The sequence below is a fragment of the Gracilinanus agilis genome, chromosome 4 (assembly GCF_016433145.1).
Source record: "Gracilinanus agilis isolate LMUSP501 chromosome 4, AgileGrace, whole genome shotgun sequence".
Lineage (NCBI taxonomy): Eukaryota > Metazoa > Chordata > Mammalia > Didelphimorphia > Didelphidae > Gracilinanus > Gracilinanus agilis.
In genome coordinates this window covers 264,636,629-264,662,375 of record NC_058133.1, presented here as the reverse complement: position 1 = coordinate 264,662,375, position 25,747 = coordinate 264,636,629, and the positions used below count along the sequence as shown (strand labels likewise).

Genomic DNA, 25,747 nt, shown 5'->3' with positions numbered 1-25,747 from the left:
GCATTGTTAACATTTTCTCCCCATTCTTAAGCCTCCAACCGTGGACAAAACAATAAATCAAGCCCTGATTGGTAGGTAAGGTTTGTTTCCTAGATGTGAATAGTTCTAGCACACACCCCTGCCTCCAAGGCCCCTGTGACGTCTGGGATGCTGAGAATTTTTACTGCCTGTTATTAGTCAATAAGTATGATAGGGCCCCCCTCTGAGCCTAACCCATGCGCCAGGCATAGGTATGGCATACTGGGTCCTCCTCAATAGTTACACCATTGAGCATTTCATCCAGAGTCGGACTAAATGAGGAAGGACAGGATATGAAAACAGAACAAGCATTTAGAAAGAGCCTACAACTAGCCAGGCACTGTGCTGAGCAGTTTACAAATATCGTCTCACTGGATCCCCACAACAACATTGGGTGGTAAGCACTATTATTATTCCCATTTTGCAGTTGAGGAAACAGAAGCAGAGAGAACTGAAATTATTTACCCAGGGTCATATAGTCATATAGGAAGACTCATCTTCTTGAGTTCAAATCTGTCCTCAGACACTTACTAGCTGTGTGACCCTGGGCAAGTCACTTCACCCCGATGGCCTGAGTTTCCTCTTCTAGAAAATGAGCTGGAGAAGGAAATGGCAAACCACTAGCTGTGTGACCCTGACCAAGTCACTTCACATTATTTGCCTTGAGTTTCCTCATCTGGAAAATGAGCCGGAGAAGGAAATGGCAAACCACTAGCAGTGTGACCCTGACCAAGTCACTTCACATTATTTGCCTTGAGTTTCCTCATCTGGAAAATGAACTGAAGAAAGAAATGGCAAATCAATCCAGAATCTCAGCCAAGAAAACCCCAAATAAAGTCACAAAAAGTTGGACACAATGGAACAACAGCAAACAAAAATTATTAGGTGTTTTTTTTCCTAATGTGGAGCTGAAATCTCTCTCCCTGTAAACTAGTTCAGGTATAATTCTAAACTCTATTCTCAGGTGTCAGCTCTTTGTATTCTTGAAGACAGCTATCCTACCCCTTCTTCCCTTTTTTTGGAATTAAATATCCCAAATCCCTTTAACTAATTTATGTTTTTCTGTCCCTTCAACATCTTGGCTGCCTTTCTCCATTGTCTTTCCCAAAATTTGGACCCTAGAAATTAACAAAATATTCCAGAAGTCTGACCATTATAGAGATTAGTGGGAACTATCATATCCCCCTTTTCTGGGTACTATACAGCCCAAGATTGAATTCACATTTTTGACTATGTTATACTATTGACTCATGTTTGAGTTTGCAGTCAGTCCTCTAGAACCCTTAGATTTTTTTATAAAGTCATGTGTCCCTCATCCTGTACTTAATGAAGTTGATTTTTGAACCCAAGTAGAACTTTACATTGATCCCTATTAAACTTTATTTCTTGGATTCCATTCATCATTCTAGCCTATTGAGATCTTTGGGGATTCTGATTCTATCACCAATATGAAAACTCTCCCTTGGTGTGCTGGTAAATGTTTAACATTAACAGCTTTCCAAAAAAAAGTAGATATAACACACTTTTAATCTGCAATATTAACTTTCTCCATTGCTTTCTTAAGATTAGATAATCAACAAAACAATAAATCCAGTTCTGGTTTGTAGCATTTACTGAGGTTTAAACACTCACACTGACGAGTTAACAATTGGTTCTCTGAGAGCCAATTCCAGCTGGCTTCAGCACATGACTACAACGATCTCTCCCTGAATATATGTTGGAGCAGAAAACTTTTAAGGCTCACTGCAGTGCTTGAGCTTTATGATATTTAGTTCTGACCCTTCCTTAGCCCACGATACATCACTTGATCTCCCTGAGTCTCAAATTCCTCATCTATAAAATGAACATAAAACTTTGCCTAACTCAAAGGATCATTAGAAGGGAAGTGCTTGGTAAATAGAAATACAATTTCTATTTACACTATTATCACCACTATTTTTACTAGTATCATTGACTGATGGTTTCCCTCCCATGGAGCATATGATGGGGATAGCACCGGAGCTCTGGGGCTTCTGTTATACTCCCCTCCCTCACTATCCTCCTATTTCTCCATTCTTCCCCCATCACCACCACCCAGGCCTGGGCAGTTCCTTGCCTGGTCTCCTCTTCCACCTGCCAGGACACTTGACCCTTGGCTTGGTTCAGGTGCCCCCTGGTCACTTGCAGCTGTCCTCGGACCTGCTCCAATTGGCCTGTAAGGTCCTTCTGGGTTTCCTGGAGTCTCTGGTTCTCTATGCTGACCTCTTGACGTTTGCTTCTTAGCAGGTCAATGTGGGCTTCCAGCTGTAGAGGGGGGAAGAGGAGATAAAGTTAGGAAGGTTTATTCTCCTGGGCAGGGCCAACTATCTGCCATCTTCATTTATCTTTTTTTCCTCTTTCCTTTATGCTCTTCTTTTGGCAAAGTCCAACCTCATCTTTACTAAACTCAAAGGAAAGAGATTTTCTATCCCTCTTGCAGAGCAGGTAGAAAGAAATGCGAGCCCTGATGGCCAGACGTGGGAATGGATTTGGGAAAATACAGCAGACCTGGAACCAGTGGGGTGTAGCGACTCCAGAAGTGAAAGAATGGGAAGACAGATGTGGATGGGAATTAAAACTGGAGCCCAAATCTGAATTTTTCCAGACTATGATTAGATTTCAGCACAAAGCTATTTCAGACACCTCTGGTAGAAGGGTAAAGTCGGCAGTTATAACATCCTTGCAGAATTCCTAGAATGTAGAAAAGGGATTTAAGAGGACAGATAGGAACTTCCTCAACCATTGGACGAGGAGCTGAGGATGACCCAAGAAGTTGGAGAGCATTAAAGGGAAGGATGAGAAGGCAGCTAGATGTCTCAGTGGATTGAGAACCAGATCTAGACATAGGAGGTCCTGGGTTCAAATATGGCCTCAGATACTTCTTAATTGTGTGACCCTGGGCAAGTCACTTAACCTCCATTGCCTAGTCCTTGCCTCTCTTCTGCCTTGAAATCAATACACAGTATGGATTCTAAGACAGAAAGTAAGGGTTTGTTTGTTTTTTTCCTTATGGAAAGGATGAAAGGAAAATCTAGAGCAGTGGTCTGAAATCCCAGCCGTACAATTGTCCCACGTTTAGAAGAGGAGTGTAACGAGTGCTTTTATCCATGGCCAGTATGGTTCATTCCCCCTCCTCCTCTAGGAGACCGTCATGGAATTTTCTCACCTCTCTCTGGCCTTTGGCTAAGTGTTGCACCTCCTGCTCCTTGGCCTCTAAAGCCTGGTGCATCATGGAACTGTAAGCCAGGCCCTGAGTGTTGCTCTGGGAGGAGAGGAAAAAAGGGTCCCAAGTTAGTGACACCATCTGATAAGTTCCCCTCAACCCCTTGGAGGCTACCTAGTTTTTGGGGCCCAGGGCTATCTCTGAGACCTGCCCATAGACCAGTCACGAGGACAGACCCAAGCTCAGCATCCATTTTTGGGCTGGACAGCAAGATCTTGGACTCACTGACCACAACATTGAGTTGAATGTGACCTGAAAGATCATTTAGCCTCCTATTTTTTTTTTTTTATAAAGGCTGAGGCCAAGAGAGTGGAAGTGATTTATCCAAGATCACACAGCAGGTCACACAGAACTTACAACAGAACCCAGAATTCCTGAATCCTAAGCTATGGCTATACCCATCATACCACACTGCCTTTCCTGCCCTGAAAAAATGCCCTCCTGCCCTGGTAGACGATATTTCACTCCTTGAATGCCTGGCCGTCGTCCAGGACTTTGATGAAGCAAACCACTCTATAGAGCAGGGAAATAAACTCTCCACCCCCAGGTGGGTTCACTGATGCCTAAAAAGGCAGGCAGGCGAGGCCACCGAGTTGTCATGACAACCTCCAGCAGCCCACATACTCCTGAAAGGATGCAAGGAACCCCATAGACAATGCTGAATGGAGGCAGGACTCTGGGATTCTCCAGGCCCCCACACTTAATCCTCGGACATCCAGGTCCTCGTGCCTCAGTCTCCCCAGCTTTAAATTGGGATGATCTATGCTCTACCTAGCTTGTGGGGTTGTCGTCAGCAAAGGATGGGGAAACTTTGAAGTGCTGTAAAAAAGGTGAGTCATTATTAGAGACAAAAGGACGCCTCTTAGCAGAGATGAAGGAAGGAAGGTCATTCTGGTTGGATTGGGGCAGTTCCAGGGTTTGGGTAACCTCTACCCAGTGGATTTACAGCCTCCTAGGAAAGAGCCCTGGGCAGGCTGCTCCAAGAGAGTCGGGGCATATTGGGAAATGCTTTCATTTACTGTAACAAAACTGGGCAGAGGGGCAATGATGCAATGTAAGAATTAATAATTATAAAATATTTAAAATATAATGTAAGAAAGGCTTACACATTTAACATAATTTCAGGCTCTGAATGTGGAGTCAGGAAAATCTGAATTCAAATCTGTCCTCACACTTATTCTCTGGGTGACCATGGGCAAGTCATTTAGCCTCTGCCTACCTCAGTTTTCTTAACTATAAAATGGGGAAAATAACAATACTTACCCCCGCCCAAAAAAATACCTACCTCCCAGGACTGTTGTAATGATCGACTGAGACATTTGCAAAGTACAAAGTCATTTTTTAAAGTGCTATATAAGGGGGCAGCTGGGTAGCTCAGTGGATTGAGAGCCAGGCCTAGAGCTGGGAGGTCCTGGGTTCAAATCTGGTCTCAGACACTTCCCAGCTGTGTGACCCTGGGCAAGTCACTTAACCCCCATTTCCTAGCTCTTATCACTCTTCTGCCTTGGAACCAATACACAGTATTGACTCCAAGATGGAAGGTAAGGGTTTTAGTTTTTAAAAAGTGCTATATAAATACCAACTATTGTTATTATCTAGAGAAGGAAATGGCAAACCACTAGAATCTTGGCCAAGAAAACCCCAAATGGGACCATGAAGAGTTGGACATGAGTGGAAAACAACTCAACAACTTTATCATTATTGGGGGTTGCTAGGTGGCTCAGTGGATAAAGCTCTGGGCCTAGAGTCAGGAAGATTTCATCTTTCTGAGTTCAAATCTGGCCTCAGACACTTACTAGCTAGGTGACCCTGGACCAGTCACTTAAGCCTGTTGGCTTCAGTTTCCTCATTTGTAAAATGATCTGGAGAAGGAAATGGCAAATCACTCTAGTATGATTGCTAAAAAAAAAAAAACCCGAATGGGGTCAAGAAGAGTCAGGCAGAACAATAGCAAAAATTATTATTTCATAGCATTCTATCTAATCTTTTCATTTTATAGATGAGTAAAATGAGGCCCAAAAAGGGGAAACCCTCTTGCCCAACAAGTCATGAGTGATGGGGCAGGATCTAAACCCAAGTCCAGTGTCTTCAAAGGAAGGACGGAGAAAGGAATACACATATTTTATTGAATGCAGGCCAACTGTGCTGAGTGCTTTATAGATAGGATCTCGTTTGTGCTTGTCCCTTTTCCCCCACCAACAGGCAGCTCCCCAGTCAGAAAGCTACAGACCCATTCTGCAGAGAAGACCCTCTATGTGGGGTGAAACAAATGCTAAAATGCCCCCAAGATAAAACAAAACAAAACAAAACATAATAAAATAAAATAAAACTAAACAAAACAAAACGAAACAAAACAAAACAAAACAAAACAAAACAAAATAAAATAAAATAAAATAAAATAAAATAAAAATACCCCCAAGATTCAAGCTCACCGCTGCCTGGAGTCTTTCTTTCTCACTGTGAATTTGCTGTTCCAACTCCTCATAGAGCTGCCGGACCTCACGGTGATGGTCATCATCACATCTGTGGGAGAGAGAACCCACAGCCCCTTTGGGGTCTTTCTGTCGGTGGATGTGGGGTTCGTGGGTCATGGGGGTCAGAGCTTGGAGAAGAACACACCGGCTCTCTGTGGCACAATCCCAAACAGATCTGAGCTGTCCCTGACTTGGGCATCCCATCCACCCCCTTCTCATCTGCTCATTCTATGAATGAGGTCCTCCCATAAGCTCACCCCAAGGGGACAGTTTGAGGGTAACGGTGGAACATCCTAGCCATAGCCTGCTATCTCTCACCTGTTCCTTAATGACCTCTATTACCCTGACCCCCACATCACTCTTGACTTTCATTGTCCAGACATTCCTCCAAACCCCAATTTACTCATCACTTTTGCCCCCATCCTAGTGATCCCATCCTACTAACCTACTCCAATGGCCACATCACCCTGCCTCTGTCCTCACGGCATCCCCTTCTACCATTCTGACCTGCTATGTTACCTCCAAACCTCCTCCCTCACTCTGGGCAGCGGGACACCCAACCTTTGTGCCTTTCTCCCAGGAGGTTAAGTTTGGCTTTCCGGGCACCCCTACATCATTTTGAGCCCCCAGATTTCCCTGAAACCCTCCCTGAACTTGCTTATCTCCCATGCCTCTGCTATCCTGCATCTTCCACTCCATACAACCCTTGACTTCGTCTGGGATATCTGGTTCCCATCAGTGATTTTGAGGTTTCACACAGGCCCACACTAAGCCCCTTGCTAAGCCGCCCTCATGAGGCACCAGGCAGGTCCTTGGCTAAACACACTTTTTTTCCTTTCTCAGTTTTTGAGAATAAATTGTGAGTTATGAGTACTAGTTTTTCTTTCAAAGTTTGACAATGCATTAGGCTCGGGAGTCTTTTTCTTGGGTAGTTCCTTTATAGCTGCATCTCTATCCTTTTCTAAGACTGGATTGTTTAAGATTTCTATCTGGTAATGACACACGTAAAACCCAGTGGAATTGCTCATTGGCTACGGGAGGGGGACGGGAGGAGGGGAGGGAAAGAACATGAATCATGCATCCGTGGAAAAATATTCTAAATCAATTCATTAAATAAATTTTTTCAAATTAAAAAAAAGTTTAAAAAATTTCTATCTGATCTTCTAATGTTTTATATTTTCAAAGGCATTCCTCTATCTTTTGTGTCCTCAGTTTGGTGAGCATATAGTTTTGCATGTGATTATTCTTTGCATTAATGAACATAATTACTAATATTGTTAAAATATCAATTATTATAATACATCATTATTGATTAATATGAGGGTTCTTTTTATAATATAATATGATTATTCATATTATATTATTGATTACTATATAGTCTTACTAATTATTATTTTATTAGTTAATATATTTGTTCTTATTAAAATAATTACAAAATAGTAAAATAATCCTATAATAAATAAAAAGAACTGTCCTATTAATTGTTCTTCTTTATTAACTACATGATTGCTGATATAACATTATTCAGAATAATTATACAATCTTATTTAATATGATTATTCTTTTTATCAGTTAATGTGACTGATAGTTTTATTCACTAACATGATTATTCACATTATAATATTCATAATAATCATATAATGTAATTGTGATATTTTTGCTAGTTATATGATCACTTATATATTATTGTTCTTTGTATTAATCAATATGATTAATATTAATTCATTAATAATATCATTAAGCTACTACTTGAAATAATATTATTAATTAACATGGTTGTTCTCTTAAATGATTAATATGATTATTCATGTTATAATATTGTTTGTGGCATTTGCATAACTTTATTAATTATTATGAATATTATAATATGGATAATCATATTAACTAGTAAAAACCATCTCTATGATTATTGTTTTTACTAGTTAATGTGATTATTCATATTATATTAACTTTATTATTAAATATTAAAAATATAACATTATATTAGCTTATGATTGTTGTTTTTACTAGTTAATATGATTATTTGTATTATAATATTCATAATGATTATTTAACAAGATTAATAGGATTGTTCTTTATGTTGATTATATGATTGATGATATGATATATTCATAATAATTCTATATGATTCATTAATATGACTTAAACTTTTTCTTCTGGTTGGTCAGACTCACTTTTTCAGGGTCATTTGCAGAGCCTCCTTCTCAGCCCGGGTCTCCTGAAGACGACTAGTCACCTTGGCCAGGAAGCCCTCCAGGTTCCCCACCAGGTGGGGCTCCTCCTGCCGCAGTTTCTTCCACAGTTGCCAGATTTCTGCTTGACTGAGGGGAAGAGAGGAGCTCTGTTCTAGAGGTTGAAACGGGCAGGGTTTGTGGTGGGGAGAGCCAGGAGTTCAAAGAGATATTATCTCTGGCTCCTTTAGGGTCCAAGACTTTAATTAGCTACTCTGGTGACTAGTTTATAAAAATGAGACAAGATTAGGAAATTCTTTTCCCAGAAACCATTGGCATACTTCAAAGGGGACTCTGGAGACGATAACCTCTGCTTGTCTAAAGTCATGGGGACTCAGAATGTTGATTGAAAATATCTGTGAATTCAGGCAGGAGGCAGAAGGCTTAGTGTATGGAGTTCTGGACCTGCAGTCCGAAAGGCCAGAGTTCAAATCTGACCTCAAACACTCACTAGATGTATGACCTTGAGCAAGTCACTTAACCTCTGTTTGCCTTAATCCACTGAAGAAAGAAATGGCAAACCATTCCAGGATGGTTTCCATGAAAACCCCAGACAGAAAGGTCCACGGAACAGCAATAACCTATTAAATTCCTAAAAATCACAGCCAGGGCAACCTGCACAGCTGAAAGTGGGAGAGACTTGACAGTAATATGAAACACCGAAAGATGGAGGGACAGAGTTCTAAGGGACCCCTTCTTCTTGGCAATTTTTTCTCTGGCTAGCCCGTCCATCTCCCAGGGCTCAGATTTCTCAGTAGAAGACAGAGGGGGACACTCTCACTGTTGCCTTACTCGAGAAATAAGTGGTCAGCCCCCAGCTGCTCCATGAAGGACAGGAACCATCTCCTCTCTTCTGGATCAGCTTCCTCCAGGGGCTGCAAGCTGGTGGACTCCTCCTTGGAGAAGATCCACGTCCTGGTCTTCCTCTTCCTTGGCCCTGGGATCTTGGTTTGGGAGCTAAAGACATTCTCTAGGGGCAAGAAGGGGACAGACAGGAGTTGAATTCTTCATTCTCAAATCATCTTCCTTTGATCCTTTATGTACTTAATTGTCCCCTACGGCGTGCTTCCGAGGGTCCCTGACACCCCAAACTTATGCCACCTCACTTTCAGAATGATCAGAGAATCAGCTTGGTGCAAAGGAAAACACTATCTGGAGTCAGAGGTCCTAGGTTCAAATCTCACCTCTGAAGCTACCTGTGTGACCTCCCCCACCAAGCAAGTCACTTAAACTCCCTGAGACTCAGTGTCTTCATCTATAAAATGAAGGGGTTGGACTAGATGACCTGTGAGATCTCCTCCAATTCAGTAGACTATAAGCCCCATGAGGGCAGGGAACTTGCTTTACTTCAACTGTGCAATTTCCTCAGACCTAGCCCAGGGAAAGTGAAGCGAGTGATAGTGAACAAGAGCAAGCATTCATGAATAAAATTCAATGAACATTCATTCAGTAATAATTTACTAAGCCCTTACTATAATTTGAAGGTTGGCTAAAAACCTGAGATCCACGTCTTAGTCCTCTTCTGCCCCTTTCAGCTCCCCTTCTAATGTAAGTGCTTGGAGGACAGGCATTTAGGCTTGTATTTGCATTCCCAATGCTTAGGGTAGTGTCAGCCACAGAGGAAATACTTAAATGTTTTATATAATGTATCATTTATCTATCATTTATTTCTTATCACCTATCTTTCATCTTTCAGTTATCTATTGTCTATCATCTATTTCTTATCTATCACCTATCACCTATCAATTATCTATTATCCATCACTGATTTCTTATCTATCACTTATCACCTATGTATCCATCATCTATTAATTATCTAATTATCTATTTCTTATCACCTATCATCTATCAATTATCTATTATCTATCATCAATTTCTTACCTGTCACCTATGATCTATCCATCATCTAGTGATTATCCAATTATCTATTTCTTATCTATCAGGTATTAGCTATCTATCTATCTATCTTATCTAATTATCTATTTCCTATCACCTATTATCTATTAATTGTCTAGTATCTATCACTGATTTCTTATCTATCACCTTTCAGCTATCTATCCATCATCTAATGATTATCTAATCATCTACTTCCTGTAATCTATCAATTGTCTATTGTATCATCAATTTCTTATCTATCACCTATTAGCTATCTATCCACCTTCTATCAATTATCTAATTATCTATTTCTTATCTATCAACTATCACCTATCTAACATCTATCATCTATCAATGATCTATTATCTGTCATTTATTTCTTATCTATCTTCTATCAATTACTTATCATGTTTCTTATCTATCAGCTACCTATCATCTGCCTATCAATGACCATTTATCCATTTTATCTATCATCTATCAATTATCTATTTCTTATCTACCACCTATCTTTCATCTGTCTATCAATGATCAATTACCTATTTCTCATCTATCACCTATCTTTCATCTCTTATCTATCTATCATCTCTCTCTCTATCTCTATCTGGTCCTCGCTATGTTAGGAACTTCCTATGGGAGCTTAGCAAAGGTCTTCCCCTGTGCTTGGCCTCATTTTCTAGAAATGTAACCTGTAAAATGAGGGGTTGGTCAACATGCTATGCACATACACTTTCAGCTTGGTAGGACCTGCAGATTCTGTTATTAAAACTTTTGAGAATATAAGCTCACCGCCATAACACAATAAGATATCAGAGGAAGATCACTGATGTAAGATCTACAAAATTACGGAGTCCGAGTAGATGGTCTCTAAATTCCTTTCCCAAGCATACCATGGGTACTCAGATAATATTGATTGAATGAGAGCCCTGAAAGGCTCTACAAACTGAGAAGCCCAGACATGTGCTGGTGTCCACAGGAGGGTCTCAACACCACTAGGCACCATTCCATCCTGTCTATTTGCCTTCTCGCCCCACTTTGACCCAATTCTCCTCTAGTAGACATACTGAGTCCAGAGGTGAATTCCTTGAGTGTGAGTCTTCCTTTCCTGTCCAGGTCCATCCAATCAAAGATTAGCTCCAACTCTTCAGGGCTGCCCAAGAAGCTGAATTTTGCTCTCTGGAAGAAAAACAAAACAAAACAAAACAAAAAACAAATTGGGGCTAGTGCTAAGGATGGGGATGCCATGTTGACCAGAGTTAAGACCAATGCCCAAAAAGTACCTTTCCTAGGAAAAATTGTGAAACAGTGAAAATCTGGGATTCTGGAGCTGAAAGACAACTTGGAGATTATCTAATTCACCTCTTCTCTTATTTATAAATAAAGATAAAGAAATGGAGCCTCAGAAATGGAAATTATTTACCCAAGGACATCCAGCTTCATTAGTTGTATGCTATCTACCTTTAACAATGGAAAGATTCAAACTCAGGTCTTTTAACTCTAAAAACAATCCCCTTTCCACTCTTCCTTTCAACCTAGTTTTTAGTGCTCCTCATATTCCTTTATGCGACCTGATTTAGTGGGAAAATCATTGAACCTGAAGTCATAAGACTTGAGTTCAAATCTTGACTGAGCCATTAACTAGCTGTATGATTTAGCAAGTAATTTAACTTCTCTTGGCTTTAGGTTCCTTGTTTATAAAATGAGAAGTCTGAACTAGATGATAATAATTGCTAACATTTTAAGTAGAACTTTAAGGTTTGCAAAGTGCTTATAAATATTATCTTGTTTTGATCCTTATAAAAACCCTGGGATGTGGGTGCTATTACTATTCCCATTTTGTTGTTGTTCAATCATTTCAGTCATGTCCAACTCTTTGTGACCCCATTTGAGGTTTCCTTGGCAGAGATACCGGAGCAGTTTGCCATTTCCTTCTCCAGCTCATTTTGCAGATGAGGAAACTGAGGCAAACAGGGTGAAGTGATTTGAATACAGGTCCCTGGCCTCATGGAGATGACATGGAGGAAGGTAACATATAAAAGAAAGTATAATGGAAAGAGGGGAAGATGCCCAGCTGGACAACCTGGTAAAGAAAGTCCGGAGGGTCAGGGAAGCACCAATCATTCATTCAATTATTGACCAAACTTTCAATAATTCAAGTCATGGTCCAAGTGATTGTCCAAGTCACTCATCCAATCATTTATTCCACAGATTAATTTGACAATTAATTTAATCAATTGTTTTCCTCATGTAGGCAACCACTTGTTTAGCCTATACATTGGACCAGTCTTGCAGCCACGTACATCCATTCATTTATTCAACAGATTTATTCTATAATTAATTAATCAACGATCTCTTCATGCATTCATTCACGTCATATTCTATGTGGGCAACCACTTGCTCAACACATGCATAGGACCAACCTGGCACCCACGTATAAGAGACTAAGGCTTTCCTAAGGTTAACGTGACCCTCCTTGCAAATGTCACACCTGAACAGGAGCCCAGAGGCATTTTCAGGTTCTTCCAGTTGACCATCATCAAACCACAAACATTATGGAAGCCAAGTAGGCTAGTGCTTTGAATTTCCCACACTTAGCTGTCAGAGCTGAAAGGGACAATTCACAGATGAAGAAACTGAGGCTTGGAGGGGACAAATAACTCTTCCAATGTTGCACAGCTAGTGGCAGAGGGGGAATTAAAACTCAGATCTTCTGATTCTCAAGAATAATATTCTTCACATCTCACCATGCAGTCTCAGAGGCCCCATCTCTTTTTCCTTCCTATCTGCTTATGCCTTAAACTTGACCATTAAGAATTCATTCCTTTGGCTTAAAGCCTTGATTAAGATGCCAATTGTCTCTGAGAGTGAGCCAGCACTCGATCTTCACCATCATTTCCGCTTCAGAACTGAGTCCATATCAAAAACAGATTTTGAAAGAGGGAAGACCAGAGTGTCTTTGGCAGGAGGGGGTGGGAGGCGAGAATATATGAAATACAGAAAGGAAGGACTAGGGCCAGGGGAGGAGATATTTAGGGTGCTGGTTTTTTCCAGGGACAGTGGATGAGGGGGAAAGCAAAAGGCTACCCCACTGGACGTGCAGCCATGACCTTACCCCAAGATCTTCCCGGGTGACAAAACCCTTATGTTCAGCTCCACATTCCCGGAAGAAGTCCTGTAGCTCCTCTGTAGCCTGGGAGGGCAAGTGCTCGGCGTCTGGGACCGAAGGAGCATCCTCATCGACGGCCTCCCTCATCTGATACCGACGTCTGGATCCCAGCTTCCTGCTCTTCCGACCAATCCTTGAACTGCCCTCCATGGCGTCTCAGCTGTGGGCACAGAAGAAGGAGATTTCCAGTGCCCTAGAACAGTGGCAGACTCTTGCAAGGCCTGGATGGGGCAGCAATGGGGGAAAAGGGAAACGCTCAAGGACGTCCCTGAGGAGCAAAGATAGGGCAGAACCGTGTCAGAGAAGGGAGAGCTTGAAGACGGTCAATCCTATTGGTATCTCTGAGCCAAAGATCCAAGTTAAGGGAAATCCCAAGAAAAAAGGTGTTTTTTTTCCCCTTTCCTTTCCATTCTGGTGCCTGTCTATCCATAGATAATATTATGATGTTAAATTGTTCATTATTAAATTTATAAATAAAGATACATAAAAATACAATTATTAAACATTAAATTAAATGGCCTGCTATTTTATGTCCCAAATGCTCCTACAAAATTGAATTTTGCATCAATCATAAAGAGGGAAGGGGTTGGGGCAGCTAGATGGCTCAGTGGATAGAGCTCTAGGCCTGGAAATAATAGGACTTTGGGTTCAAATCTGGCCTCAGATATTTCCCAGCTGTGCAATCTTAGGCAAATCACTTAACTCCAATTACCTAGCCCTTGCCCTTCTGTCTTAGAGTTGTTATTAAGACAGAAAGTAACTAACCCTTTTTTGTGTTTTTTTAAGGGAAGGGATTAACCGGAAATATAAATGTAAATTCAAGCAATTCCCAGTAAATTGAATTTTGCCTCAACCACGAAAAAGCCAGAGGTTAACTAGAGGTAAATATAAATGTAAAATTAGGCAGAAAGCCAACTTCTGTTTAAATGCTAGGAATTTTCCTAACTGGGGGCTCAGAACAATTATGCCTGAACTCAAAATTTTTCTTCTAAAATAAACTTCCTAAAGCCAAAGAGGGAACTATATGCAATTTAGATGGCATTATATATACATTAGAACCTGTAGGTCCAAACTATGGGTTGCTGCTGGGTGGTACAGTGGATAGAGTGTTGGACCTAGAGTCAGAAAGACTCATCTTTCTGAATTAAAAAATGACTGCAGACATTTAGTACTTGTGTGACCCTGGGCAAGTCACTTCACCTTGTTTGCCTCAGTTCCTCATCTGTAAAATGAACTGGAGAAGAAAATGGCAAACCACTCCAGTATCTTTTTTGAGAGAAATAGGATCATAAAGAATTGGATATGACTATAACAAATGAGCAACAAGACTTAAACTGAGCTAAATATTATAAAAGGCATATGCCTTGAAGGAATCAAAGGGTTCCAAGAGGTAGAAGAGAATAGAGAGAGCCTGTGCCAAGAGGAAGAAATGGAATGTCATGTATGGGGGACAATAAGTAGACCGATTTAACTGTAGCAGAAGAGCAAGAAAGAGTCGTAAAATAAAATTGAAATATCCTGAGGTCAGCTAGATGACTCAGAGAATTAAGAGTTAGGTCTGGATATGGGAAGTCCTAATTTCAAATCTTACTTCAGACACTTCCTAACTGGGCAAGTCACTTAACTCCCATTGTCTAGCCCTTACAGGTCTTCTGCCTTGGAACTAATACACGGTATTGATTTTAAGATGGAAGGTAAGGGTTTAAAAAAAGAAAAAAAAAAAGATAGCCTGGAGTCAGATTATGAAAAGCATTAAATACTTAATGGGGAAATTTGTATTTTATGCAAGAGACACTAAGGAGCCACCAAAGCTCCTTGAGCATGGTCAGAGCTACACTTTAGGAAGATAATTTTGGTGGCTTTTTGGAGGATGGATTGAAAAGAAGAGAGACTAAAAGAGACCTAGCCCAGTAGATAGAGCGGCTGGCCTGGAGTTGGAAGGTTCTGACTTCAAATCTTGTCTTAGACACTTCCTACCTGTGTGACCCTGGCCAAGTCATTTAATCCCCAATCGCTTGCCTTTTTGCTCTTCTGCTTTGAAGCCAATACTTGTATCAATTTTAAAACAGAAAGTAAAGGTTTAAAAAAGAGAGAGAGACTAGAAGTCTCTGGATGAGAGACCCAGAAATAGGAATCAGGGAAAATAATTATTAGACTCATGTCAGAGTTCTGGTGAGATGCGGATGAAGACATGGGCTAGGGTAGTTGGGGTTCAGTAGAAAGAAAAAGCCATAGTTGAGAACTGTGGACAAAGTAGAATCAACAAGCCTTGGAAAGTGTGCATCTATAAGAATTATGACAGTGACGGAGCTGAGAATTATGAATCGGAGTGACTGAAAAAATGATAGCTCCCTCAACAGAAATAAGGAAGACGAGAGAAGGCGAGTTTGGGGGACAAGATAAGGGAGTTCTGCTTTAGACATAATGACCTTGAGATACCCTTGGGACACTCGAGTGGAGCCGTCCAGTTGTCGTTCCTCCTTCCTTTGAAAGAGGACCAATGACATCATAAGGGACCTTGACTTGCCTATAAATTGGATTTCAGTGACTGGATTCTGACCTGGATCCAGGATCTGGATCCAGAATTGCACAAAGTCATTGGCCTCACTCTCTCTTCCAGAGTCATCGAAGGCCAGCACCGAGACAAAATTCCAGATGACTGGTGGCGAGGGCCTGGGATGCGGTGGATGACCTTGGCATCTGATAGATAGCTGGAGTTCAAGGGGAAAAGAGAAGAAGTAGATATGGGGGCAACTAGGTAGCTCAGGGAATAGAGTGCTAGACCTGGAGTCAGGAGGATTTGGGTTCAAATCTGGCCTTTGACATTTCCTAGCTATGTAGCCATGGGCAAGTTACTTAACTTTGATTGCCTAGTCCTTGCTGCTCTTCCCTCTTAGAACTGATACTAAGACAGAAGGTAAGAATTTTTTTTAATCCTTGCCTTCCCTCTTAGAATCAATACTATGTATGGTTCTAAGGCAGAAGAATGGTAAGGGCTAGGCAACTGTATATTGGTTCCAAGACAGAAGAGTGGTAAGGGCTAGGCAATGGAGGTTAAGTGACTTGCCCAGGGTCACACAGCTAGGATTTGAACCCAAGTCCTCCTGTCTCTAGGCCTGGCTCTCAATCCACTGAGCCCCCCGGCTGCCCCCAAGAATTTTTTTAAAGTAGGTATGTAAATATGGGAGAATATAGATAAATGCATGAGAAGAAATGAGATAATCCATCAAGATGATAGATTAATCCAGGCAAAGAGACAAGGAAAAGAACCAGAAGAAAGCCCTGAGGTACACCCATGTTGGACAGGAATGATGGCCCTGCCAAGGAGACCAAGAAGAATCGTTCCAACAAGAAGGTCCACAAAAACAAGGGAAGAAAGAGGTAGGGCGAGTAACAGTATCAAACGCTGTAAGAAGATGGAGAAGGATGAATACCAAGAAGAGGCCCTCGGATTTAGCAACAAAGAGATTATAGTGATCTTGGAGACAGCAGTTTCCTGGATGGTGGTAGGGACTGAAGCCAGATTACACTGAGGTTGAGAAGTGAGTGGGCAGAGAGAAAGTGAAAAGGAATTTATTCTAGGAAAGGGAAAAGACCCAGAAATAGCTTGGGGGGATGGCAGAGTCAAGAGAAGGAGTTTTAAGAATGGGGGAAGGGATGGACATAGGTGTATCTGTGAAGAGGAAGAAAGGAGCCAGGAGATACGAGAAGTCAAGTAATAGGGACAGAGAGAAGCTAATCAAAGGAACCAGCCAGGGGGGCAGCTGGGTAGCTCAGTGGATTGAGAGTCAGGCCTAGAGATGGGAGGTCCTAGGTTCAAATCCGGACTCAAACACTTCCCAGCTGTGTGACCCTGGGCAAGTCACTTGACCCCCATTGCCCATCCTTACCACTCTTCTACCTATGAGCCAATATACAGAAGTTAAGGGTTTAAAAAAAATAAAAAAGGAACCAGCCAACCAACTGAGAGGATGGGATGGGTTCAAGGGTGCTGATAGAGGGCTTGGCTTTGGCAAGGAGAAGGGCCACCTCTTCATAACAAAGTAGAACAAAAGAAGAGAATGGTGAGCTGATTTGAAGTGTGGAATTGATGAAAAAAGTAGTTTTATGATAAAAGAAAGTCTTCGATTTTTTTATTCTAAACTTAATAAACACCAAATAAAAAAGACATTTCCTTATTTATACTGTAGTTGAAAAGAAAAAAAAAAGCCCATGAAACTGCAGGCCTCTATTTTGTATAGTTTTCTTTTCTTTTTAAGTTTATAATATGATAAACTAGTAATTTTCTAGGCTATCCTGCTTATCCATGATTCTTTCTTGGCCTTCTTTCTATTTTCTTTTCTGCATTTCTTTTTTTTTAATTGATTAATTGAGAATATTTTCCCATGGTTCCATGATTCATGTTATTTCCCTCCCCTCCTTCCACTCCCCCCCCCCCATAGCCAACATGCAGTTCCACTGGGTTTTACACATGTCATTGATCATGACCTGTTCCCATAATATTGATATTTTCTGCATTTCTTTAAAGAACCCTCTATGATCTTTTTTTTATCTCTGTCTCATATCTACTTCCTACCCACCTTCATGGAGGGATGGGAAGAAAAAATAAAATCCTTATACAAATATACATAAATAAAACAAGCGAAAACAAATTCCCCTACTAGCCCTGTCCAAAAATGTTTCATTCTGTGCTGTAAGTCCATCACCCCTCCGTCAAGAGGAAATTAGATGACAGCTAGGTGGCTCAGTGGATAGAGCTCCAGGCCTGGAATCAGAAGAAACTGGGTTCAAATCTGCCCCCAGACACTTCTTAGCTGTGTGACCTTGGGCAAGTCACTTAACCCCAACTGCTTAGTGCAACGGTGGTGAAGATATGGCACTCGTGTTGGGTCAGAACTAGGGTAGCTGCTCCAATCCCTCTCTTCCCAACTCCTGAGGTCATTTTTGCAAGCTGAACCCCTCTGTCCAGTCCCCATCCCAAAGCATGCACTTTCTACCTCAACTCTCTCGGGTAATCCTGGGGCTCACAGACAGCTTGAATTTGTCCTCTGAGCACTTGAAATGGGTGAAGGGGGGAGGATGGTTCATCAAGGAGGCATCCATACTATTTTTCTGCCTTAGAACCAATACTTAGTATCCATTCTAAGATAGAAGGTAAGGGATTTTTTTAGAGGTCTTAGCATGATTGTTTAGTGTATTAGGTGAATCCAACTCTTTATGACCCTATTCAGGATTTTTTTGGCAAAGATACTGGAGTGGTTTCCATTTCCTTTTCCATTTCCCATTTTACAGATGAGGAAACTGAGATCAACAGAGTAAAGTGACTTGCCCTGGGTCACACAGCTAGCAAATACTTGAGTCCAGATTTAAACTCAGGTCCTCCTGACACTATCTGGTTAGCATAAGAATATCTCAGATTTATTAGTGAAGTATATGAGAAGGAACTGGGAAGGGAGTGGTTTGTGTGATTTGTAAAGAGAAGAAAATCTGGGAAATGCAAAAGAATCTTTTAAGGGAGAGGAAAAGGATAGGTCTGTAGCAATAAAAGCCCAATTGAAATTGAATTACAAATCTGTAGTGAGCCCAGTCAGCAACATGAGGTTCAACAGTGTGGAGAAGGCAGATGGTGTAGGTATCCAGGGTTGACATTTGGAAAAGGATGAGCAAGGACAGGCCAACTGGGCAAGGAATTGAAGGGCAGAAAATAGAGTGAATTCAAACTAGTTCATTAAAGGATGAAGACTGTGAAGCTTGGGAAGTGAGGACAGCCGCCGTGTGTGCCCAGAGCTACAAGAAGGGTTAGGTGGAGTGATGGGAGGTATCTGTAAGTTCAGGCAGGCAGGCACTAGGGGATACATAGAAAGGTAAAAACAGTGCCTGGTCTCAAGGATCACCCACTCTGATTGGGGAGTAAATAACTTGGTACAATTAACTTTATACAAGAAGATATGAAATAAGTTGGGAATAATCTCAGAGGAGGGATTGGGAAAGACTTCTTACAGAGGGTGGGATTTGAGCTGAGCCTTGCAGGAAGCCTGGAAAGAAGGAGAAAAAGAAACAGGATGAGTTCAGAAAAGTCTGGACAGACTTATATGAACTGACGCAATGTGAAGTGAGCAAAACCAGAGGAGTGTTTATAGTAACAGAAATATCGTATGATAATCAACTGGGAAGCACTAAACTATTTATCAGCAAAGCAAGTTTCCAAGATAATCACAAGGGGCTCATAATGAAAATGTTCTCCACAGCCAGAGAAGGAGGAACTGTTGGAATCTGAGTGCAGATCAAAGCCTTCCATCTTCCACTATATTTCCTTCATGAGATTTCTGTTGTATGTGCAATATGTCTTTTATCATGACATGAGCATTATGAGAATTAGTTTTATATGAAAGCATGGGTTTAACCGTTATAGACTATTCACTGCCTCAGGGGGAAGCATAGGGAAGGAAGAAATCTGAATTTTAAAATGTCAAAAAACAATTGTCAAAAATTGTTTCTACATTAACTGAAAATAAGAAGGAATGGAGTGGATCTAAGATGGTGGCTTAGCATCAGCAAAAACTGAAACTGCTGCTAGGGTCCTCCTAAACCAATCTTAAAATAGCACCTCAAAATGACAAGAGTTACAAAACCAAAAACAAGATGAAGTAAGGAGGCTCTCTTACAGAAAATAACTTGAAAGGTTGGCATAGGAAATCTTTTTTTAAGAGATAAAGGGAAACCAGAAGTAAAACTGCACACAGTAGAGAGTGGACCAACCACCACCCCCAACTATTGTGCCAGGTTCCAAACCTGGCCATAAGCCAACTTCAGGATTCCAGGAACCTGCCTAAACCAACAGCAGATCACCCCCACACCCACCCCTAGAAGTCCTAAGCCCTGGCACCAGTCCACAGTGAGGTCCCTAAGCCACAGCACTTGACTCTTTCAAACCTGCTATGAAACCTCTAGCCGCAGGGCAAAATTGCTCACTGTGCTGAATCCTTCAAGCCATCAGCAGAGGAGACAGAATCAGCAGTTTTCAGAACTTCTAATCCACAGGCAAAAAAAAAAAAAAAGACTGGAAAAATGAGCAAACAGCAAAACAAACACCTAACCTTTGAAAATTTCTATGGCAATAAAAAGCAAGGCACAAATTCAGGAGGGGACAATGAAATCCCAAGCAATGGCATCCAAAACTTCAAAGAAATGGGGGATTGGTCTCAGGCACTGGAAGAACTAAAAAAGGAATTCAAAAATCAAGTAAGAGAGGTAGAAGAAAAATAGGAAAAAGAAATGAAAATAGCTTAAACAGTAAAATTGGTCAACTAGAAAAAGAGGCACAAAAAATACATGTAGCTGAAAAAAATTTTTAATTATTTTAAATAAGGAGGAAAAGAGTTCTAAGCATGAGAAACCAGCAAGGGTATACTGGTAAGTATTTAATAATCAGTTTTGAAAAAATGCATGGCACATTTTTAAATTTAATCCATGTTTTTAACATTTTCTTCATCATTTTCTTAAGTGCAGACAATCAATAAAGCAATAAATTAAGCCCTTGTAGTCCTTTCTGATTGCTGAATGGTGAGTGTTCACACTGAAATTTTGATATTGAGCTCTAGACAGCCAGTTTGAGCTGGATCCAGAACAATCCTGGGACGAATCAAGTCAATAAGCATTTATTAAATACCTTCAACATGCAAGACACTGGCTGAGTGCTGGGACCACAAAGAGAAGCAAAAATAGTTCCCTACCCCAAGGATCTTGCATTTAAAGTGAGACACAACATGGCCAAATAAAAAAGTGATACAGAGTAGAAGGCAGATAATCTAGAGCTGTGTGACTCTGGACAAGTCATTTAACCCTTGTTGCCTCAGGTTCCTCATCTGTCAAATTAGCTGGAGAAGGAGATGGCAAACCACTCCAATATCTTTGCCAAGAAAACTCCAAGTGAGGTCACAAAGCGTCAGACATGACTGGATAACATCAATTTTAATTAAGTTAATTAATAACTATACAATTTTTAATAGTTCTTTTCTGACATGTTGTGAATCATGTTCTCTCCTTCCCTACCTACCTCTCTGGTATCTCTCACATCCAGCTCCTCCTTTCTATTCTTCCTGCTAGCACTCTAGCTGAAGTCTTCATCCTGCCTCACCTAGGGCATTGTAATAGCCTTCTAAAATGGTCTTCCTAAGACCTAAATGAACTGATTTAGAGTGAAATAAGCAGAACCAAGAGAATATTGTGCACAGTAACAGCAATGTTGTGGGATGATCGACTGTGAAAGACTTAGTCCTTCTCAGCAGTCCAATGATCCAGGACAATTCTGAGGGTCTAAGGACGAAGAATGCTCTCCACCTCCAGAGAAAGAACTGTGGGAGTCAGATGCAGATCAAAGCATATGATTTGTCACTTGTTTCTTGGGGTATATAGTTTGGGGTTTTGGCTTCACAGGATTATTCACTTACAAAATGAATGATATGGAAATATATTACATGATCATTCATATCCCAGACCGAATTGCTTGCCAGCTTGGGGAATGGGGAGGGAAGAAGGGAAGGAGACAATTTGAATCATATAACATCAGAAAACTTATATGGAGATTTGTTATTACATGTAATTAGTGGGGGGAATAACAAATTTTTAAAATAAATTTTTTTCTTAATTTTAAACCCTTAACTTCTGTGTATTGATTTATAGGAGGAAGATTGGTAAGGGTAGGCAATGGGGGTCAAGTGACTTGCCCAGGGTCACACAGCTGGGAAGTGTCTGAGGTCGGATTTGAACCTAGGACCTCCTGTCTCTAGGCCTGGCTCTCAATCCACTGAGCTACCCAGCTGCCCCTAAAATAAGTTTTTTTAAAGTAGTAAATAAAATAAAATGGTGTCCTAAGATTTTTGCCCAATGGGGCTTTGTATCCTAGAGACTAAAGACTTTTAATACAATTGTATAAAAGAGATGATCTGAAAATATCTCTGATTAAAGAGTGCTAGGATTACTAGATCCTGCTCTGTGACCTCCACACAATGGAGAATTTCATCCAGAAACTAAGGGTTAGGGGGCAGCTGGGTGCCTCCATGGATGGAAAGCCAGGCCCAGAGATGAGAGATTCTGGGTTCAGATCTGGCCTCAGACACTTCCGAGCTGTGTAATCCTGGACAAGTCACTTAACCCCCATTGCCTAGCCCTTACTGCTCTTCTGCCTTGGAACCAATACACAGTAGGGATTCTAAGATGGAAGGTGAGGATTTAAAAAAAAAGAAACTAAGGCTTAGATGCTGCCTGGGGCACCACACCAAAGGAGCCCCAATGAGGGACAACTTTTCATATTTGTAATGTCAGGAAATGCTGCTCTCCATAGCTGAATTACTTATTGTCTTTGTTCAGTCACGTCCAACTCTTCATGACCCCATTAGAGGTTTTCTTGGCAAAGAGTCTGGAGTAAATTAGCATTTCCTTCTCCACCAGATCATTTTACAGATGAGAAAACTGAGGCAGAGTAAGTGACTTACCCAAGGTCACACAGCTAGCAAGTGTCTGAGGACAGATTTTAATTTAAGAAGTTGAGTCTTCTTGACTTCAGGTCCAGCACTCTATCAATTGCACCACCTCACTGCCCTTACAAACACTAGAGATATCTCATTTTATCCTAACAGCCCTAGAAGCTACTGTTCATTCCATTTTACAGAGGAGGAAAGTGAAGTTAAGTGATTTGCCCAGGGTCACATAGCTAGTAAGTGTCTGAGGGCAGATTTGAACTCAGATCTTCCTGGCCCCAAACTCAGTGCTCTAATTACTGCGCCACATAGCTACCCTCTAAGTATTTATTGCCTTAGCAGTGGTTCCCAAACTTTTTTGGCCTACCGCCCTCTTCCAAAAAAAATATTACTTAGCCCCCTGGAAATTATGAAACTATTTATTGAACTCAGAATAGAATGTAATACAAAAAAAGTGCGGCCATCACCGCACCCCTGGATCGCTGCAGCACCCACCAGGGGACAGTAGCACCCACTTTGGGAATCACTGCCTTACAGCAAAGGCTAAAAGCCTCCCATGGACAATAACACATGTCACAATTTTATTTTCTTTTTTTCTCTAAGTTTTATTTTTGCATCCTTGAAAAACATCCATCTTGACTTCAGAGCACTTAGCACGGTGCCCAGCACATAGTAGGTACTTTATAAATGTGTGTTGATTGGTTCTTCTATACAAAAGATGATAGATAATAGGTATAGAATGAGTTTACAGTTGTCAGACAAGGCCAAAGTGTGGGCTTGTGCTGTTTTGATGGTTCCTTTGTTACAGGAGGAGGTTCTGTTTGGGACCTTGCAGCCATAGCCATTGGGGAGGGACAGCAATGGATTTTTTTTTTATTTTTATTTTAAACCCTTAACTTCTGTGTATTGACTTATAGGTGGAAGAGTGGTAAGGGTAGGCAATGGGGGTCAAGTGACTTGCCCAGGGTCACACAGCTGGGAAGTGTCTGAGGCCAGATTTGAACCTAGGACCTCCCGTCTCTAGGCCTGGCTCTCAATCCACTGAGCTACCCAGCTGCCCCTAGCAATGGATTTTTTAAAAAATCATCAATAATTTTTTTGCCCTATTATTGTTACCAGAAAATTTTGTCCCGAATTCACAAATGTCTTATCCCACCTTTGAGCTCATATTCTTTTGTTTTTCTCATTCTTTCTCATTCTCATATCCCACCTCATATTCTTTTTTTTTTTCTTTTTAACCCTTACTTTCAATCCTAGAATGAAAACTGAGCATCCGTTCTAAGGCAGAAGAGCAGCAAGAACTAGACAATGGGGTTAAGTGGCTTGCCCAGGGTCACACAGCTAGAAGTGTCTGAGGGCACCCAGAACTTCCCATCTCCAGGCCTAGCTCTGTATCCACTGAGCCATCTAGCTGCCCTCATTCATGTATTATTTTCTAATTGCTTCGACTGAATTTGTCAAGACTCTCTAATAAGACTGCCAACTCCTTGAAGTCAGAGACACAATTTAATTAACACTCATTAAGCACTGGAGAATGAGAGTCTTTGTCTATCCTTTGGTGTCCCTACAGACCCTCTATCCCAACTTTGAGCATTTGTTTGATATTTCTTAATCAATTTATTGAGTCAACCCCTCCTCCTCTTCCTCCCAATTACTGTTTTCTTAAAAATATCCAGAGAAGTCTATAAAAACTCCAGGTTCCAGGAGTCTGGCAACCATTAAAGTATATGTATTATTGTACTCATTTTACAAGGGTAGCTAGGTGGCACAGCAGATAGAATGCCTGGCCTAGAGTCAAGAAGAGTTGAGTTCACACCCAGCCTCAGATATGTGCTAGCTGTGTGACCCTGGACAAGTCACTTTACCCTGTTGACCTCAGTTTTCCCATCTGTCAACTGAGCTGGAGAAGGAAAAGGCAAACCACTCTAATATCTTTGTCAAAAGAACCCCAACTAGGTCATGAAAAGTCAGATATGACTAAACCACAAAAACTCATTTTCAGGGGCAGCTAAGTGGCACGATGGAGACAGAAGCTCCTAGGTTTTTATCTGGGCTCTGACACTTTTAATTGTGTGACCCTGGGTAAGTCACTTCACCCCAATTAACTAACTTGCCTTTACCACTTTTCTGCCTTAGAATCAACACTTACTATCAATCCAAAGACAAAAGGGAAGGATTTTTTAAAAAATCATTAAATTGGAACATTAGAAAAGGGAACCTGTGGAACCCATATTAGAGAAGGGTCTACAGTGGTAATAAACAAATAAATATTCCTGTTTACCAGGGGAGAAAAAAGTCATTTTACAGATGAGCAAGGTAAGGCTCGCTCAGGCACATGAAATGACTAGAAAACAGCATTCAGCTGGTGTGTGTGTTGGGGGGAGGGTTGGGGGCAGTGTCTGAGCCCGGGGTCCCGATTCTAAATCCAGGGCTATTTCTACTCTATCACACTGTCTCCAGTCATTATCTATAGCTGTATCATTTCCCACTGGACTGTAAGCATCATGAGGGCAGGAAGCATTTCTTGTCTTGCTTTTGCATCTTCCCCAATACCTAACACATTGCTCTGCCCAAACCATCCCCAGTAAATAATGAACACAGGTTATCGTTGTTGTTTTACTTCTGTTGATTTTTTTGTCCCCAAATATGTCTCTCCCCACTGCGCATCACCTGAAATTAATATTTTAAAAAGAAAGCATTTTGGCCAAAGGAATCAATACCTCAATGGATTCGTAAGGTGTATACACAATATTCCCTACCCACAGTCCCCCACTTCTGCAAAGAAAGGGAGAAGAGGGGCACTTTCTCTTCTCTTCTCTGGGACCACACATGTCCTTTGTAATTACACAGATGGTCCCAGTCATTGCTTTTTTTCTTCCCATTTAGATTGTACTCATTGTGTACATTGTTTTCGCGGTCCTCCCGACTTCATTTCCCATAAGTCTTTCTAGGGTGGTTGCTTTTAAAAATGTCCTCCTGATGCCATTTTTTTCCCTAACACCACTGTCATTTCTGGAAATACCCACAGCCCCTCCCCGTCCCCACTGCAGAGCCTGAACTCTCCCTTGAAACACTGAAAAATTGTTCTGCAAAAATACAGACTCCGCCTGACGATGGAGACAGCTTTCTGGCCAGTAACCCCTTCCTTTCTTCTGAGGATGTCCTAGGGTCCCAGAAATGGAAGGGATTTTGGAAGTCCTCTAGTCCAATAACTTGCTTTTTTTCTGATGAGGAATCTAGATAGGTCAAGTGACTTATCCAAGACCA

General features: G+C 41.1%; 1 protein-coding gene across 1 annotated transcript in view; it reads right to left on the bottom strand.

Moving 5' to 3' along the window:
- RAB44 (RAB44, member RAS oncogene family) overlaps positions 1 to 13,151 on the bottom strand; it is a 44,592-nt gene extending 31,441 nt beyond the window's left edge. Inside the window, exons 1-7 of the mRNA XM_044675289.1 lie at positions 12,948 to 13,151; positions 10,900 to 11,011; positions 8,757 to 8,934; positions 7,908 to 8,054; positions 5,692 to 5,782; positions 3,203 to 3,298; positions 2,114 to 2,301 (exon numbers count right to left, since the gene is read on the bottom strand). Of these exons, the coding sequence (XP_044531224.1) occupies positions 2,114 to 2,301; positions 3,203 to 3,298; positions 5,692 to 5,782; positions 7,908 to 8,054; positions 8,757 to 8,934; positions 10,900 to 11,011; positions 12,948 to 13,151 (1,016 nt within the window). The remainder of the gene's footprint in view (positions 1 to 2,113; positions 2,302 to 3,202; positions 3,299 to 5,691; positions 5,783 to 7,907; positions 8,055 to 8,756; positions 8,935 to 10,899; positions 11,012 to 12,947) is intronic.
- Between the last annotated feature and the right edge of the window lie 12,596 nt (positions 13,152 to 25,747).